At 38.1% G+C, this 19,853-nt stretch overlaps 1 protein-coding gene across 5 annotated transcripts in view; it reads right to left on the bottom strand.

The window, feature by feature from the left end:
• The window catches only part of LOC149661405 (neural cell adhesion molecule 1-like), a 44,131-nt gene that overhangs the window by 16,303 nt on the left and 7,975 nt on the right, over nt 1-19,853 (bottom strand). For all 5 annotated transcript variants that reach the window (XM_089842912.1, XM_089842913.1, XM_089842914.1 and 2 more), the window contains 6 exons: nt 19,159-19,494; nt 15,461-15,571; nt 14,522-14,728; nt 4,550-4,846; nt 1,697-1,987; nt 636-926 (listed from right to left, as the gene is read on the bottom strand). In XM_089842912.1, coding sequence (XP_089699038.1) covers nt 636-926; nt 1,697-1,987; nt 4,550-4,846; nt 14,522-14,728; nt 15,461-15,571; nt 19,159-19,494 — 1,533 coding nt within the window. The remainder of the gene's footprint in view (nt 1-635; nt 927-1,696; nt 1,988-4,549; nt 4,847-14,521; nt 14,729-15,460; nt 15,572-19,158; nt 19,495-19,853) is intronic.

The raw sequence follows: 19,853 nt of genomic DNA, 5'->3' as shown, positions 1-19,853 counted from the left end.
CAACCATTTTTTGTAAGAAGGGTACGTAAAAATACTTGAGTTTTTTTTCATACCACAAAAAAACCTCCATTCAAAAACCATTTACCCCATGTAAAAAGTTCGTTAAAAATCTCGCAAACGATATTTTAAGTCAAGCCTCTTTCAAAATAAATTACAGCCAAAGTTTCAACCCTTAATTTTTATCCCTTCCCTGGAATATATCCCTCAGAGACTCCACCGAGTGGGCGGGTCGCGTCTTTAAATATTAACCAAGTACCCAAAATCTCTTATGACCAAGGCTTAAGACCGTAAGTACTCTCTTTTTCTCCTAAATACTGGTTTTAAGGATTAACTCGGTGGCTTTCTTTATTGATAAAGTAACGCCTAGCGCGTGACCCGACACGTTCGTTAAAAATGAGTGATAGTTCAACACGCGAAAAAGCAAATCGCGACATTAGAGAGTGAATCTTAAACTGTAGACAAAATACCAAAAATCCAAAAAAGGAGGCACCATGTTTCTTTCCAATTTCTTAAAAAATAAACGGAAAAATACCAAACGCAAATTTGAAATCTACGTTCGCTTCCCTGGTATTGTATCTCAAAAATCTAATTTGACCTTGTTTAAAAAAGCAAACATGCGTAATTGCGTATTCTACCTGCGGGTATAACGGAAAATATGCAAGGTTCCTTTTGAACCCCGACGATGTTTCTAGCCCAGCAGTATAAACTGCCAAAATCTTCGTTCGTCTTGGGCTTGTAATTGGCGACGCTTCTTAGCTTACTGGCTAAGAAGAAACTGGATATGTGCTTCTTATGGTACGTGTTGTTGAAGACCCAAAAGAAGGTGACGTCTTCCGGGTCGGCTTCCACTTCGCAAGTCACTTTCAGAGTTCGACCTTTTGAAATTCCGTACACTATCTTCTGACCTTCCTTGCATACCGGCGAAACTAAAACACCGTCAACTTGTATATAACCCATAATACCGAACGATACCTACCTTTCCAACGCCATCGCGTCATATTATATTACCGATAACGCGCTCGAGACAATTTACGCGAATTTTCCACCCGTTTTCGTATCAAAATATGAAGGGAACATTTGGCGGTATACGATCGGTGTCTCCGAGATTCAGAAATTCACGAATAACACACAGAAATTTTCAAATAAGACCTTTCCATCATTGGGAAATGGTATTCATCTAAAGAAACGTGTTTTTTGTAACATATTTAGTCCCATATATTTCAAACGTTGATAAATGTGGAGATGCCTTATCCATGATAGAACGAGCTTTCACAATACAGACTCGCGCAAAACTCTATTTCCCAGTGAGGAATGATATATCCTTATTTGTTAATTTCAATGGATGGTTCATCAATTTCCGTTAAACTTCACTAATATGGTATTATATACCTTTTGGGAGAAATCAACATCTCCATCTCCCCGCGGCACTGTTTAACTTAAATTTTCAATTAGGATTGAACCGGAAGAGATTTTGCTCTCCCATTCTCTCTTGAGTGGGAAATTCAGCCCAAGGGTTGTTCGGAGACCATCGTATACCGCGGGTAGAATAAAATCGAACCAACACAAAGAAAAAGAGATTTTTACGATAAGGAAGTTAGTAAAAATAAAATGAGATTAGGATGGAGCCTAGGTCTTTAGGAAACGAGAGCGCTGGAAAGGAAACTTGTAAGTTTAGGGGCAGCACGTAATGACCTACACATTACCGACAGCGTCACCTCTTGACTGGTCTCTTTGCCGACCACGTTAGTGGCCGAACACTGGTAATGACCGCTTTGTTCGCGACTTATATTGTACAGTATCAAAGAAAAGTTTTTGATCACCACGCCTAGTTTTAAGTTGGGCCGCAAGGGCTTCCCGTTGAAGTACCACGAGACGTCTAATACCCATGGATTTGCGGTAATATTGCACACTAACTCCACTGAACTGTCTTCGTAGATCTCGCTCTTGTGTTTCAATTTGGGGATGCTTACGGAGACGATCGGTTTATCTGGAAAAAGAAGCCAAAAAAACGTGGGATTAAGCCTTGTTACAGTAACTTTGACACATTAGATTTACAAATCCTCTTCACCAAAAGAAAGAAAAAACGTTGCTTGTTAATTTTTTTGTATTTTTATATATTTGAGTGCAAAATTTCTTCATTTTCCAAAGAAGCCTTTGAAATTTCCAACCAATTTATTATTTTTTTATCCAAATGAACTAACTTTGCATTTCATTTTTGAAAGAGGTTCCAATCAATGTTCTGAGGAAAATGAAGCGTATTCCGTTCGCACTTGTGTTGCGATTATTCTATTTAACACGCATTCGTTGCGTAAGCTCGAATATTGAGATTGGCTAATAATGCTCGAATGTTTACAATCTCTAGTCCCTTAAGGCAATAATCCCTTGAGCCTGAAGGTAAAGTTGATTCTCGCGCCAGTATAAGTTTGTTTATATTTCAAACGTAACTTTACTTGTTATGGTTATATTCTTAATAGAAACCACTTTCTAATTAAAGGGATACTTGTGACTTTAGTGAAAACAAATCTTTGGTAACGTTCCCCTTCTCTTAAGAGTTATTGCCGCGAGTAATAATCCTAATGGAAAGGGGCACCTTTTCCTCGGGGATATTTGCATCGAGAGTCGATTCGTTCAGACGTTTTATCCTCGTCGACATGACAGTGAAAGAAACTTTCACTCTCTTCGTTGGGAACCGGAAAATCGAATGATTTAAAACAAGTGGCGAGAAGAACAAAACCGGAATCGATCAATTTTTTTTAGCATGGCGTAAAGGCGTCAAAGTCTGAAGGCACGCGTTCGGCTATCACTAGTCTCTAGATCCTATTCCTTTGAAAAAGTCATGCATCATTCCATGGCTTCCTGTCACTCTTTTATTTGCATTTCTTTCTCCTCGGATATAGGGAAAGATCTTTAACCTTTTTCTATATTTTTCCTTAAAAATTCGAATGTGTTTACTTTCTTTTCTTTTTAAGTTCCTTGTGGATATCGGAACGTTTCGGAAGCGTGCTATTTTCATTCCTTGCAAATAATCTCTGTAGAACGTGATAAAATGCATGAATTTGGACGGTGTAAAACCATTTCCTCTTATTATCATCTTTCAGTACCCACCCATATAAGACTAACTGAGCTCCAGGAAACGTCTTTTAAAAAAAATTTCGATCTTCTCGCCTTTAACCCTCGTTAAAGTTTTTTGTACTTTTTCTCTCGCGTAGACCTTAAGAGGGCAATCGCGTATAAAGATAAGAAAGAATTGATTATGATCAACGCTCTAAAAATTCGACGTCGCGACTAAAATTAATGATAGGAACGACCTGCCCGCTGTAAAAAGACCATCGTAAGCGTATTCGGATCATCGTTTTAAAGATGACAAGGGAAATTTATTAAGGACCGATAATTGAGACAAGATTTCCACCTATACTAAGGAATACGGATGATAGGGTATCAAAGGGAAAATGGACTGCTTGAAAATTCTAGTCGATTAGGGCTCGCACACCACGCGATTCCGCTTTAAGTTCAGTATGTTATCTAAACTATAACTAAATTAGTTTGTCATAACCCGTTTTTAAGAAAAATTCCTATTAAATCCATTTTTTTGTGATATAAAACTTTGCAAAACCAATTTGAAATGAATGAACGTTTTAGATCTTGATCTTTTAAGATCTCTGTATTTTCACTGGGAGCGGAAACATTGTAATTTAGGGGTTGAAACGAATAGAGCTATAAAGATAATACATTTTTATAATCTTTTCATCCGCTTGCTTCTTCTTTTTCGAATTTTCGCTACCACCATGACGGTTTTTCATCTTTTTTTTTTCATATTTTTTCGGATCAAAAGGAAAGGGCGCGAAGAATGAGCAAAAAAGGAAGGCGTTGGAATATAATTTATCATCATTTGCGAAGCTAGTGGGTGTAGATATAAAAATCCTTTGAAAAACAATCGTATATTAATCTCTCTGGGGGCGCCGCGTGTTTTTGATAGCGTAAGAATACGGGCTATTTTGTCATTTCCCGCTTCTTTTTCGCGCTCATTTTTTTCTTTGAAAGAAGAGGTGGCGCCCGAAAAAAAAAATAATTCTAAGCTAGGGTATAATATACCGTATTTTTCAACAAAGAATACCGTGACTAGAAGTGCTTCAAGAGGGATTATTTAAAACTCGATACGGTATATGGTTTGGGAGCTTCTCTGAACGCCCTGTGGATCGAGGCATAGCAGCTTCTTCGGCACGAAAATCGTTATAAACGAAGAGCTTTCGCACCCAAGAACCTTTCTTATCGGTGTCAATAACTTACACGCATTTTTCGAACCCTACCCCTAAAAATACTTTTCTATAATCATATTTTTCCATTTTTTTCAGAATTTTAAATTTAAAGTAACGATCTGAATGAAATGTTTTATTGCTTTATTAATACTACATGATGCTAGATTGAACTATGCAATTAGTAGCTCTATATTTTATAGCATTTCATTCAATCGGGTTATGATTCATGTAAGTTAAAATATGTATGCAACTTTGAAATTTTTAAGAAACACTATCAAAACAATAATACTCACAATAAACGCGCAAAAGTAAAGCGGCTTGCTTGGCACTATCTGGGATATTATGGTTGTCCGCGCGACAACTTAAATGTTTCCCATCGTCATCTCTAGTTGGTTTGATGACGAGTTTACTACTTGTCAAATTTCCTCGGGCCCAATTTTCGGCCACTGTCGTGGTCAACGGTTTGTTGTCCTTTAACCAAATTATTCTGGCCTGCGGGCGGGCGCCCAGGGCTTCGCAAACGATTTCGGCTCGTTCTCCCGCTGTCAAAGGACGACTGGAAGTTGATATGTGAACGTCTACCGGTTTCACTGTTCCGAAAACAAAAACAATGCCAATATAAGAATGAGCAAATAATTTTGTTTCTTCAAAGAATGTTTTGTAAAATAATTCATTTTTGGTAGTGAAAAACATATGTGAAGTATTTTGATGCAATAAGGGTCATGTGTCTTTGATTATCCTGGCTACATTCGTTGAGGGACAAGCCAACGAGATTGGTCCCAAAACATGAACGGGTCCCCTAGCTCTAGGTATACGAGTATCTTTAATAAACCAAACGAAAAAGGAGAAAGAAGGATGTTGTTTGCCTTTTAATAAAATACCGAAGCAGAAGGCAAACTTTTTATATACCTTATGGGACTTTCCGAAGTCATCCAGGTTTAATGCAAGGATTTTTTTACTCTGTTTTCTACGGCTTCGAAGCTCAAGAGATGACAAAGGGAGGATGAAGTATACGTATAAAGAGTGGTTTTTAAAGGAGATCATTGCAAGCTGTTTTGAGTGAATTGGGTGAATGAAACGGGTGTAGGCAAGTAAGATCCTGCACTTATAGCCGTATAGTGAAAAATAAGTAAACCTTCGTGGTCAACTGTTCTCACTGTGTCACTTGCCCTTTTAAAACACTTTACGTGTGGTTGTTAAGGGTCTACTAGTATAGTAGAAACCATTCTTACAATGGGTTAATTTTTTTCAGTACAAAACCGGTTTTATCTATATTAAACTCGACTCCTTTAAGACTGGTAGTTGTATAGTCAATGGAAAGCCAGCCATAAATCAAGCTTACAAAGTCCGGCAAACGATGCAGTGGCCTTGTTTTGGGTTTCTCTTTTGCCAGAAAGAATTTGATCTCCAGTTTTTCAAAGTGTTTTATTTATTTTTCCAAAGGATATGCCTATGTAATCATAGACCGTCTCCCCATGCATCTAACTGTCTCACTAAGACCATAGACCTTAATCTTCTTCCGCCTAGGCTTAGGGATGCCTCTAACATTAAAAACAATTCCTTCGAGGAATGGATAGAAAATCAATATTTAGTGTAGGGTTTTAAACAAGGTTGAATTCATATTAAATTGAATATATTATTTTATTTATCCATTTTTCAGTTATTGTTTAGCATATTAGCTGAATTGATTAAATTTTAACCTTATTTTTTTAGGAGCAGAACGATACGGAAGGATAAAACCGTATATATCACAGAAACCGAATATTCAAGCGACAACTAAATAAGGAACTGACGAAAATGGTGAGTTTATTTATTATTTTTTCACATAAAATTTGTTCCTTTTACAATCCATGTACAATTTGCATTATTGAAACTAAGAAATTTGCGTAATTAGTGGATCTCTTCATGAGGAAGAAAAATGTCAAAGTTAGTTTTGTTTTTTTAAAGGAATTCTTTGAGTATAGGTTAGTTTTACACCCTTCTCAAATGTCAAGTTAAACTGACTGCTGCCCAGACTTGTGTAAAAATTCTGCTTTTGGAAAATGTTTCGGCAGGGGAAACTACCATTACGTCATCACGGTTGGTTTAGCTGTAATATATACGTGGTAAAGTCTGTTTGAGGGGTTATTTACTAGGTTTAATCCACGATTATACTGGCTTTACAACTGAGAATTCCAGACAGTGGTTAGCCCCTCGAGTATGGTCTACTCGTAAGATCCAATATTTCATACTCTTTTAATATCGGGCTAAAAGTGAGGCTCCTCCTGGAACCACCAGAGGGAGTTTAGCTATGGTGAAATTAATGATTTATGAAGTAGGCGACCAGTTGGGGCCGATTAACAGGGGTAGGCGAGCGAAAGATTTAATCTTAAATATATTAGATCATTAAGTAACATTTTTAAGCCTCGCTCCCACTATTCAAAGCGAGTGACGCGTGTTCTCGTCCGATAGAGGGCCCCTGCTCGTAATTCGAGTTCCTTATCACCAACGATCCTTTAGGTCCGAATATTTTGGGGATTCTGTCGTCAAGCCTACCTCTAGTGGTTGGCAAAATGGCAGCAGAAGTTCATAGACTCACTAAAGAAGTCCTCAATTTAGATTTTTTTCCATACATCAGGAAGAGATACGACCAATTAGTTAAATAATCATTATTAGAATCAAGAAGGTTTGGCGAAATTGAACAGAGCCGTTTAAGCGGAAATTCCTTCCTAAATGAATATTTTAAATACTTAAATGACGAAACACATTTCTCATTTCATTGAAGTCAAACGAAATAAACAGTAAGATAACACTCTACCTAATTCAAAATGATTAGTTCTGTAAATTTTTAAATTTTGTATCTCAAACCGAACTTCGTAGGCGATTTTTATTTATTTCTGATTGGTTGCGGAGGTGTTGAAGGTTTCTTGGTAGTTATTCCTCACAATTCTTACATGGGAACCCCCTTGACAAATTGTCGGGTTGGGTGGTCGTCCGCGATCCCGACGTTCCCAGCGGGAAATGGGTAAGCTTGTTCAAGGCGACCTATTTAAGGCTTTTCCTCATCCCACTTTCCTTATAAAGCTAAGTTCGTCTTAAGACCAGTGAGAAGGAGCTAGCTCTACTACTTATCCGCACTCTCAGCGTAAGAGTCTAAAGAGCTGCCACGAATTAGAGGAGAGAGAGAGAAAGAGAGTGTGTGGTGGTGCTATTTTCTGTAATTACCATCGCAGCTGTCGAGGGCTCAGTATTATAGACGATTACCCGGCAATGAGCTCTCTCTCACCCTTCGCCATCCCATCATGCACGGAATATGTATTAGGTTTTTTTCTTTCCTAAAAGCCCCAAAAGCAACTTGGTGAGCGAGTGACCATTTTAATCAGAAAGGATGATAATATTCCAAAATGGATAAAGGTTTCAGCTCTGTAGCCCTATTTTAAGGCAAATCCTGCATCCTAAACTTCGTAAAAGCAGTTCAAATTATCTAATATAAATTTAGCTATTCAACTTGGTATAATCTATGGGTTTTAGCGGTAATCCCTCCTCTATCTTCAAAATTGCATAGAATCATGAACTTTGAAACCGTAATTTATTTATTTACTTAGTTTATATTAAAGATATTGATTTTAATCCTTATCTCTAAGCGCGAGAAATATCATCCTAACATCTTAAAGATAAAATAATTTCTTTCTTAGACGTAACTTCACTTAAACATTATTAATTTATTCTTCATCCTCCGGAACGGAACTTTGCTTTGACCTATTTTGTTTTTCCTTAAGGAATAAACGCTAATATGAAAATGGTTGCCTTGAGCAATATTTTAATGGAAGTTTTACGAACATAGTTTCAAAATTTTCATAGCTTTGTTCTGTAATCTTGTTTCTAGGCTCGTTTCGCTTCTGAATTAAAATTAAGATGATACTATTTTAAACTGATTTTAAAAGTGAAAAGATATTTAATATATTTTTAAATACTTTCTAAAGTTTTCATTGTTATATTAGCGCTTAACGGGGAAGATGCCATTCAGGCTGAAACTCCTCAATGTTAATCCTATAGGCGCCTGTAGAAATGTTTTTCCTGCTGCACTTAGATGTTCACGAAAAAGTAGCCTTCCAGGCGATTTCGAATAATTATTTTTTTCTTTTGCACATTTTGTTTTTCAATAATTTTTTTACCAATTAATTAAGAATGTTATTTTTATTAGAAGTATATGATAAATAGTGAGTTAAGTTATCTATATGGCAGGTATGATGGGAGAATTTTTCGGTTTTGCTTACCGTACCGTATAAAACTAATGTCTTTATAGGATTTTATTTAACCAGATGAGTAACTCCAGAAAATGAGAGAAAGAAAGGAAACGAAATAGAAATAATAATAATAATAATAATAATGAAGAAAAAATCTGCTTTATTTACGAGCGGTCGTTCCGCGCAATTTTCTGCGAAACGACTTTGGTTTCCTCTGCCCGTCCTCGTTTCGTTTAGAATGACTATACTGCACAATCCAAAGTATTCGCGTTATTAATGGTAGGGGAATAACTAAGGCATAGCTACCGATTTTGATATCAAAATAAGCGTCGTAGCATAGGTATCATCATTTTCCATAAGTATGTTTTTGAAGAAACTTTTTTTTCGAACCTGACACTGCAAATTTCAGACTAAGACATAAATCTCTTGACTTTCTATAACACAATTTAAGTAATTTGGTGTTAAATTGACTTAACTTACTCGAAGGCTTATAAATAATTAGAAGTCCAGTGACTGTCAAACGTTTTCATATGTTTAGCATTAGCATACTTATGATTGATACGCTGCTTATGGTTGTTTGAATAATGCTATTAAATCCATAAAAATAGAGTGTCCAGAAAGAGTACTTCAGGATTTAATGTCCAGCTGCGACTACCGCCAAACTAGCTTGATTTAGTGGCTAACATAAAATCCCTGGTGTGTTCAAAGTGGTTTGAATTTCACCTGATCGCGAAACAAATCGTGCTTTGTAATTCTGGTAACGAGACTCGGAAGAGTAAAAAAAAAGGAGATCCTAAGCAATTGACACTTTCTGTCAGAAGCCGTGCTATTCCTGTTTAGGCTTAACAGAACTATTCTCTTTTCCAACCTTTCCCCCACCTTTTTCGACAAGTAAGACTTTTATACTTCTGGACGATAAAGTGATTTTATGGAGCATAAAATTGAAGACAGAGACTGCTAGTAAGTCCCCAAGAAAAAAAGGAACCCAACCGCAAGAGCTTTCTCGGAATACCGAATAAGTGTACTACTACTAAGAACGGTTCTCAAAGGATTAATAAGATATGGACTTGAATCTCTGGAATCTAAGACTTTTATGTTCTCCCGCATTGCCTGGAATATAGTAATGTAACTAGTTTTTTCCAAAAGCATTACGACATGGTAATTATTCCATGTATATGTTTAAACTAGAATTATTGTTAATTTCAAAGCTCTTAATTATAACTAATATCGTAGCCAAACGCAAGTAGCAAGAGATTTCATAAATAATTCAAAGAAAGAAAAATCTACATCTAACTTATTTTGGGTTATTATTTATTCATAGCATTGCATGTACATGATTTCCATCCATAACCTAACAATCCTATTCCCTCATTCTATCTTCCTCGTAGTTGCCAGAGCGCTAGTGTCCCAGTTTTTTTTTCTTCCAGCAGCTTTTTTTTCTCCAGCATACCAACAAGCGCGTGAAATTCTTTCCAAGTCCCTCGGACCAACCCTTGATTTAGTGTCTTCTTTTGCTACGGTTTTTTTCTTTGAACTATTTAAGAGTTTCATCCGGGGATGGCTATTAGTGCCGGATGTCCAATAGTTCGATAGATGTACCCTACATTCTTCCATCTCCTCATTCAAATTGATCGAAGAAAGAGAGAGAGAACTTTCTCTTCATTTGCATTCTAGTTCTATTAACGTCGTTCGTCACGCGAAGAGTTTGAAAGTGGTAGGAAAGGGGAAAGAGTATGGAAGTACAAAAAAAAAGAAGTTTCCTTTTAAAGAGAATTGAGGGAAAGTTAGTAAGTTCGTATAAAAGCTACTCTTTTTCATGGTAGCTTGCTAGCTAGTCAGCGGAACTTGGTCGACCGCGAAATATTCCAAGCGAATATTCCCTCCTCCCCTCTCTCTCTCTCTCTCTCTCTCTCTCTCTCTCTCTCTCTCTGTCTACATTTTCAACTCTTCACTGACGTTTTCCTTAGTAACTGCCTCGAGGGATCAGATACTTTCCAATATGCCATAAGCCTTTTCGAACGTAGCAGATATCATCCGTTATTGAAATTCTATAGTTTTGTCCGACCTAGTTTATTATTTTTGTTTACTTAAGTTAATCTAAGATTTATTGAGGCACTTAAATTTATTTTGATGAAGTATCCAAACTCTCGATTTAGTTTAGGAATAATGCATGTCGACTTTTTCTCTTCAGAAAGTACGGATGAGCTTGCGTTCGCGCACGAAGAGAGGTACGAACTCTCTTTAAAGAGAGAGAGATAGAGAGTCTGGTAACTCGATTACGGAAACTGCGCGTATATTTTATTGGGAAAAGATAATTATATTAAACAGAAGGTAAATTGAACACCGCTCACCGATATTAACGGGATGCCTATATATATATTACGTACTTTTATTAACAAGGCGGTACTTTATTTAATTCAATTTGCTGGAGTACTGTGCCAGAGCCGCCAGTAAGAGATTTCTTACGTTAGTCTTTAATTTTTTTCATTCCTCGCTTGGGAATATTTCCTTCTTCTCATCGGAATTTTAGAAAATTTATATTTGAACTAGCTGCAAGGTGTTTTCTTAGATAAATATTAAATCGGACTCGGCGGTTTCTCGCTCTCGCTTCGAGTTTAATTTCCAAGTATCTTAATATGCTAATACAGAGAATATGTGAGAAAAAAGGGGTAAGAATAAGGAGATAGTTTGGAAAAATCTACAAAAGACGAGGGAATTAAATGAAACAAGATGTTAAGCCCAAAATAACGGAGCTCTCATGGATCCATCCGTGTATTTGATTTGTTTAGTGAATGTGGATGTCCGTGTAGGCAGATTGAGTGAGAACCTTTGGTATTAATTCGGTGGTCAGTGTTTTGACCCCTTACGTGGTTGAAAATAGGGTAGGGCAATGCCCCCTTTATTTATATATGGCGTTTTTCTGACCCTATACCTCTTCTGAAGTACAATTGATAACTTTAAAAAACCATAATCTATTTAGGAACATCCAGGAAACATCGTCGATCAAAGACTACGTGGTTATTAGATATTTATGACCTTCGTAAATATTCTTAACTACAGTTTATTCTAAAGGAACGGGGAACGATTACAACGCGACAGTTTAAACCCATAATAAGACACATCAATTAAATATTTAAATGGGGTGAAACTGAAAAACGAAAGATCCGAAAGTCGACTTTTAAAATTCCGCCCATCTTGCGAAATTCTTGTCTAAGGCGTGAAAGGAGAAATTTTCCAAATGGGAGTCAAGCGAGAAATATCTTATTTCCATAATAACTAGCGCGTTATAACCTCTGTTGGAGAAGGGAGGATTCTGCGGGTCTCATAATTTCTACGCTATTATCGATGTCCTATGAAAAGCTTTCCAAGCGGAGTTTTTGGTTTTACTCCGGTAACGTAACTCTATAGCGCGGTTTTATCGCCTACAGTGAGAGGAAAAATTCTGTAGAATTTGTCCTCGCTATCTCTACGTAAATCTGGGGGTCTTTTGAAAGGGTCCATTCATTTGTTTCCATCCTAACGAAGGATTTGCATAAAGCTAATTACATTCCTTTCTGCGCGAGTAAACAACTCTGAAATGGAACACTGTATGAATCGAAAATTAAATTCGGTGTAAAAGCTAGAGAAACTCATTGGATTTCTTGGTACAGTCTGCATCTCCAAGTCCCGTCTTCTAATCGAGAACGAACTGAACGTAAAGGAAAGGTTTCACCAAAGTTTTAACGATGGCAAAGCCTTCTCTTCCGAATTTTTGTTTAGACTAGGACTTTCCGCTTATTCCCCTCTATTCAATCTCTCTGGATGAAGTTGGTCAATGTCTTTCATCTTAATTGGAAATGAGTACCCCTCTTCTTCTTGGACTTCTCCCATGACCACCATTGTGAGGCGAACTCTCTTCACCTTAATTTAGTATTACTCCGCATTGATTTCCCATACAACGCAAAATCACTTGAACCTTGTGCTGCAGAAATCATCACGTATTGATAATTTGGTTACTAAGTTTGCCCTGCAGGTGAAAACCACTAAATCATGGAAGGATCATACTAGCCCATTTGGTCTCCTCGAATAGTTAAGCCCCCCGTAAATATACGGAAATTCCGAATTATATTACGGCATAGTCGAGTTTATGCTCGGCCCTTCGTTCTGTCATTCAGGGCAGGGAAGGGAAGCGGGAATTTAAACCACACTACCAAAGGGTAACTAGAAACGTACGGTAGCAAGAGGGATGTCGGAAAGGCGATGGAGGAAGGGGACTTTATTATTCGAGGCCGCAATAGGCCGGTGCGTTGATTGAGACAGATTCCCGCTCCACGGAAATCAACATTCTAACGTGGAATGTAACGTTATAGCCAGGGTATATAGAAGCTGGGTATTGTCGATCTCTCGCGGGGATTAGTCGCCGATTTCTCCAGGCGTCAAACGCGAATTAAATGCGCGCTGTTTCGCTATTTTCCCGTTTCTAAATTGCATAGTCTCGCTCCGCATTTGGTTGGTCCTTCACGGGCTACCTTTCATTGTTTCGGGGCTAAAGTTATTCGAGAATTCCCTTTCCTCTCGCCCTCTCTCGTCGTCGAGGGGATCACCGCCCTCAATAATTAGTACACTAATACACGTGAATAATTATCCCTAATAAATTAAAGCGAGGTGAAAGTTTATTCAAACCGAATAATCTTTGCCTATTGGAAAGTACAGAAATTGCGCGGTTTAACTTGAGTTGTTTTATTTACTTATGATACTACGCGCGTCTTTGGAGAAATTAGGATAGGCAAATTAGGCTTAATCTAAAGTGGCGTAAATTCACGGACCGTTTTCTCCGTGAAACTTGAAATCGTAATGAAAAGTGATAAGCCCCTCGTTCTCGGCATCGCTTCCTTACATCATCATTGATTACTCTTTCGAAGTGGGATTGGGAGCGATACATCGACGAGAAATTTAAGAGGGGAAAAAGAGGAAATATACGGCGAACCGAGCGATGTTATTAATTCAAATTGATTAAGAGGGAATCATCGAATGTAGTTTAAAATTTGAAACCTCTTCCTAATTAATAACGTAATTTAAATTTTGAATAATACATTTTCCGAAAGAGGAAACTGAAACGTTTTAGTCGGATGGCTGAGCGAGTGGTTTGCTTAATTCCATGAAATTCCTTGTTAACGAATTCCGATAAATAACAAATATTCAATATTATTTATGTATTTATATTAGACGTCTCTTTTAAAGACATGGTCACACTTCGTAATTTTGTGAACAGTTTTTGAGGAAAATGTTTGCATTAAACGTCCCAACGCGTAAACATGGATTTCGCAATGTATACATTTCGGGGTCATACAATAATGCGTGTTACTTTATCAGGGAATGATTTTATGTTTGGTGAAGGAGGTCACAGGAATCATTTGCAAGCGTGATTTCTGTCCTCGTATCTATGAACTATGTAGAGGTTCGTTCCCCGAAAGAGTATATCTAGATACGGATACGGTCATTAACGGCGAATACTTTATTGGGCATCATATGACGCGTCGTCTTGACGTCCGGCAACATTATATTCGACAAAGGCCCGGGCAATTAACCGTGGTTTGTGGTCACTCTTATAGGGAAAGCTCGAGCCGTCGCTTCCAGTCGTTGTCTTTACGCGTCAATGATCCCATTCGCGAGGTTACGAGAGATTGGACATTAAGTTATTTTGATTTCGGCCATTTCTTTATGACTTGGTGATGAAAGTTATATAGATCTATGGATGTTGAAGATAAGGAAAACAGAGCTAGGTCAGCCGTTAAAAGTGACGTTTGATTTCTTTTAAAATTTGATACATATGCAATTCTAACCCAAAATACTATTCAATTTGGCAAATTCATTTGATCAAGGATGTGCATTTTGTAACTTAATAACTTTTCCGCCATTTGATCACCTCACCGCGGAACTAAGGGGACTTTTTTTTCTCGCGCAAGTTGGGTTATGTCCCGTATGAGAAAAGAAAGGGAACCTTGAAGATATTGGTCTAATAGCCTTTAGTCATATACGGAAGAAGAATGCGTTACTTACGGTTCAGGTCGATAACCACGGTGGCCGTTAACGACTTTGTGGCGTTATTGTTGTTGGCTTCACACGTCAGTTGGGCCTTCAGGTCCGATCGATGCAGTTTCCGAAGACTCAACTCGTTCTCCGAGGTCCCGTTGGCGTCCATGACCACGTACGTTCCATCTATGATTTCACCCATCCTTCTCCACGTGACCGTAGGAGGCGGGCGACCTTAGGGGCGAGTAGCAAAGAAATTCCATTACTTCCTTGTAACTAAAAAAGAATGCCTGCCCTATGTCCCAAGATCTTAGTGTAATTAGCTAAAGGAGTTGCTCGTACACTTTCTCGTTATGGATACTGCAAAATGAAAATTTAAGAAGGAAAAATTCATCGTGGAAGGAAGAGACACGTTTCCGACGCGAATTATCTCTATCGGACCAAACAGTATTGGAAAGTGTTGGACAATAAATATGCTTTTACCAAGAATACTCCACATCTCCATTAGTTTATATCACCATGCTAGAGAAAATACGTGACCAGTGACCAGTAACGGTCCATTCTATTAACGCTCTTTATAAGATTTATCGACCCATCGGCATGGGAGTAATGGAGAGAAAAAAGGAAAAATAAATATTAACCGCGGCCCGAGTATTGCAATGGGTGTTTGACTTTTGTCGTATTGAGGCTCAAGACAGTGTTAGAGAAACCATTGGGAATTCTTTCTCTTATCCCTTTAAATAGGCGGGAAAGTTGGGCGTTACAGGCTGAGTAGTATATACAGATAGCGTGGCTCAGATCAAAGCTCAACCTGTTCTATGGGGAATAATATCATATGCCAGCAATTATAACTTGTTGTATAAGAATAGAAGATTTGGTTTTTACAACCTCTCCCTGGAACCTATTGAGTTGTTTGATTCTTTGATCTGAGCCACTCTGTATGGGCGTTTGGCATTGCTCTCTCACCTCCAGATGCTCTGCAGACCAGTCGAAGGTCGTTTCCTTCGTTAAATGGGCCAATGTCTCCTGAGACGGTGTCCCCGTGGGCGTCCACGATGACTATGTTTGTGGCGGGTACTGAATGAAAAGAAAAAAACAAACGGAAAAAGACATTCTATAGGTTAGAAGTGAACACTCGACGAGAGACCAATTGAAATAATCTAGTGGGAAGGGCACCGTTATTTCTCCTTTCGGGCTTATTGTCTCAGAAAGTCTCTATCTCGCTCTTCCTACTTGCCTTATAGTCCGGGAGCAAAAACTATTCAGCAATTTACAACCTATTCAAGAAATTAAGTCTAACTTGATTGTGTCTCAAGAAACAAAGGACATCACGCGATTATGCGAGTTGAGCACGAGAGATTCCAATGAAAATAAGCACAAAGATGTCAATAGAGTAATTTTAAACATAATTGCGCAAAAAGCCATATCTCTGTATATTTTTAGTAATTTCAAAGCCAGTGTGCTCAATTTAAATGGGAAAGCTAATATCATAACGAAACAAAAATTACCCCTTCGCTTCCGGACTAGCTATATTTTATATTTTGCAAGGCCTTTCTACTCCGGGGCTGGGCACCATTGTCGACACAGCGTAAGGGAGATAAATTAGGGCAAGGCGCTTGGGCTCCCATAGCCCGCGAGATAGAATGATGGAGACGCGCGAACAGAGACTATAATAATAATAATATAGAGAAAAGAGAAGAGCCCCTTCGACTCTAGAAGTTCCAATAATCCGCCTTTGCCCTGCCCTTTTCCTCTTCTCGGGACTCTTGAGCGAAATGTTTACTTTTTGAAGGGATACGTCTCTGTCTTATTTTTATATTGAGATAAATCCTCGCTAATCCTTTCAAAGCTTTCCCCTAAACTCCTGGTACTTTTTCTAGAGAAAAAGGACAGTCGTCAAAAAAATACAAGATGACCAAGACTAGATTATTGTTCCTTCCCGAAATACGATATGTTTTGAGGAGAACCACAGCCGGTTTTATTAGCTTGAACGCGCTTTTGAGATATCTTACCTATTTTAGTTTCAGGGGCAATTAAGTTTCAAAGATAGGCTCAATGATTTGCTACCTTGCCGAATAAATATCTGTTCTTTCTTACGAGGATTAACCTTAACATACACCTAGGTTAAGCATTGTTTTAAATCCCTTGATCGCCAATAAATATTATTATTTCATTTAAAATTTAAAGTAAACCAATGCCCCTCTATTACCCTTCACAGACCTACACATCAGGTGTAAAATGAATAATTTCCTGAATTTTTGTCTGGAACTAAAAACTTGAAAGATTCTCCCAAGAAGCGATTATTTTTCGTCGATTTTTCATTCTTTCTATCCTTTGAAAATTATAATATCTTTAAGAGAGACTAACTTCCATCAATATTTTTCACTGCACTCGAGGCTATATAGTTTATATCGTCTATTCTTTTTAACAGGATGTTTTCCAATAAAATTAAAAATAGTTTACGCCGGTTTATTTTTCATCGAACAGTTTTTCTAAAGAGAACTAATACGGATGTATACTTTAAGATTAAACTCTCTTCTTTTGTGATATACAGCAGACGTTTTATTTGCAAGAAAAACATTAGTATCTCTCGAGACCCACCTTGTATCAACTTTGGGATTAATAGAACTTAATGTTATTCCTAGTTTCTGCCGCTAGTTATCAAAGGATGTAACGGTATTTTTTCTCTCTCGGAAAGTAAATATTTTACTTCGTTCGGCGTCGGATTTCCATAATTTGAAGTGAAAGACAAACATTCAAATTGCAATACAAAACGTCCTTGGTATTATGGAAAAGCTTTATCATTATCAACTTCTGGAAAGTGATAAAGACTAGGATTATTACGTTGGAGAATTGTTTGTCTGCGGTTTTTAGAAGCTTTATTAGACACAGTGACAAACGCGTTTAATATTTTTTTAAGTTCTACATAATTGGGAATTGAATTCAAATAACACTCATGAATTCACATTTTTATCTTCCTAATTTTCGGAAATTTAACAACCCTGGGTAAATATCCTTCTTTTTTAGGTCAGTTTGAAGTAAGTTAAATACGCAATAACATTGAATTATCCAACGTATTAATGCTTATTTCATATTTGATTTATTTCGTCTTTCGTTTATGCTTTACTAATTATCTCTTTTCTCATTTATAAATAAAAGTAAACCTCATCCGAAAATATGCTTTTTGACGTGGAACTCTTTCCTTGGGTCTTTCATCTAAAACCTTAGGTCGCCTAATAAGGGGCCATTAGCCGGTCAATTCTTGCCCATTTACATTTTAGTAGACATTCAGGGGTCCCTTTACCCCTTGGGTACTCGACTACGCGATGCTGTGTACCTGTAGTGTTTAGAAGTAGTTGCTCATCTCTTTCCCAAAGAAGAAAGTGGGTAGAGGAAGAAGCTACGGTATCTTTTCTTTATCAACACTCGACCCAGGAGGAGATGCTTAAGAATACTTGTATCATCGAAATATACTTTCCTTTATTACTCCCCGTAATCTGTTCCGAACACCTTGTCGGTATACCTTACGCCCCATTCCGGCGCCGAAATGAAGTACGAGGGTGTGAGGGGAAAGGACTCCCAACGTATTTTGGGGTTCTACATGTAGGCCAACATTTTTGACTTTCAAAATATATCTCATTTTTTTTCCAGACCTTCTTTTACGCACTCGTTTGGGTCTTAAGTTACTAGGTGGTCTCGTACGGCTTTCACGCGGGTCTTATGAAAGGTGTAGCTTTAGTGGGTGAAGAAGATGCACTTTTTAAAGTGATAGTGTGTTAGATTTTGATACGCGTATTTTTCCCAACCTGAATGTGTCTGACAATTTTAAGCGTACTCTACAACTATCTCTTTAAGGTATCGAAAAATGCGGTGTTATATACCGTCACGCCATGCGGGGTACATAAGTTACGCGAAGCAAAAACGTCTCTCGACAAATCTATGGATAAGAATATCCTCGAGTTTTTTTTGCAGTAGCAGCTGTTATGGTAGAGTCAAGCTTGACTTTCCTTATCGAACGTTTTATAAAAGCGACTTTCGCTATCATCTTATACCCTTCGCGGATTTCTAAGCCAAGCTCACCAATATATATTTTTTACGCTCTCCATCCCTGATTCCATGCCATGGGAAAAGGAAAATTTTGTATTTCGCTTTTCTAGCAGGAATCCGATCTCGCCCGCAGCTTCGTCGAGCTTTTGTATCGTATCGTAGTGTTAGTTTGATCAGGAGCTTGGACTCGGAGGCTAGGTGGTTTAGGTTACGATGACAGGCCCTATAATAGCCCTGTCTATGATATAAAAGCTAGAAAACTAAGTTACCTAACCATCGCGTCTATTAACTTAGTCCTTTAAACCAATCGAAGAGCTAGAATCCGCGGGGGTCGTAACACAGTTTGAGAAGGGAGTGAGTTTGTGAGAAAGAAGTATATAGGTGAAAGCATAAGTGAATCTAACTGCAAGTTACGTATAGATTATCGCCAAACAAAAATAAATTTGCCTTGAAATCTTGTACTGTTCGAAAATGGCGGAAGAGTTTTCGAGGACCATGGAATAACACTTATTTGGTTTTTTATTTGCTTATGATGGTCGTATATAAGGCTTAAGGTGGATGCCCGAGTCTTAGTGGAAGGGATACATTCGTCTTTAAGTAAATTGTGGAAAGCTTACCAATGACACGCAAGTTGACTGCCGTGCTGTGCGTTCTGGCCCACCTGTAGTCCACTCGGCATCGGTATTCGCCTTCGTCGCTCTCTTCGATGCGTGATATCCTTAGGAGAGCCGGCACCGAGCTCAAATTGAAGAGGTATCGATTCTCGCGAAGCCCTCTGGGAATATGTTTCGCTTTCATTAAAGGACTGAAGCGGGCGTCCACCGTGTAGAATGGCGACTTGGACATTCCCCGGTACCAGAATATTAAGAAAACGGAATCGTCGGGAGAAGGCATCGTAAAATTGCACGGCAGACTGGTTTCTCCCCCGATGATGGCCACTTGGTCCGCTGCACCTGTAAATCGCGTCAAAAGAAAAATATTCCTTCTAAATGAAATATGCCAAGTTCCACAAAGAAATACGGGGAATGCAAAAACGACATTTTTTTATACAGCGTGGTCCAGATTGAAGAAACTTAATAGGCTATGCCGACAAAATAGCATGCCATACAAACTTGCGCTGTTTCTAACATTGCAAATACAAGTTTTTTAACTCGACCACCTTGTACACAGCTTGCACGTGCGTGCCGTGCGAGTGATAACCAATTTTTTTAAAGATTTGAAATGGCTTTGGGTTCGATCTTCATGATATTTCTTACAAAGTTAAACATATCCACCTGCACTACCATATCCATACGACATTCATAAGGTCGGT

This window comes from Phalangium opilio, unplaced genomic scaffold (genome assembly GCF_054372755.1).
Source record: "Phalangium opilio isolate 3A_F unplaced genomic scaffold, DU_Popi_V2 ptg000070l_1, whole genome shotgun sequence".
Classification (NCBI taxonomy): domain Eukaryota; kingdom Metazoa; phylum Arthropoda; class Arachnida; order Opiliones; family Phalangiidae; genus Phalangium; species Phalangium opilio.
The sequence above is the reverse complement of the archived record's forward strand: the minus strand, read 5'-3'. Positions and strand labels throughout refer to the sequence as shown.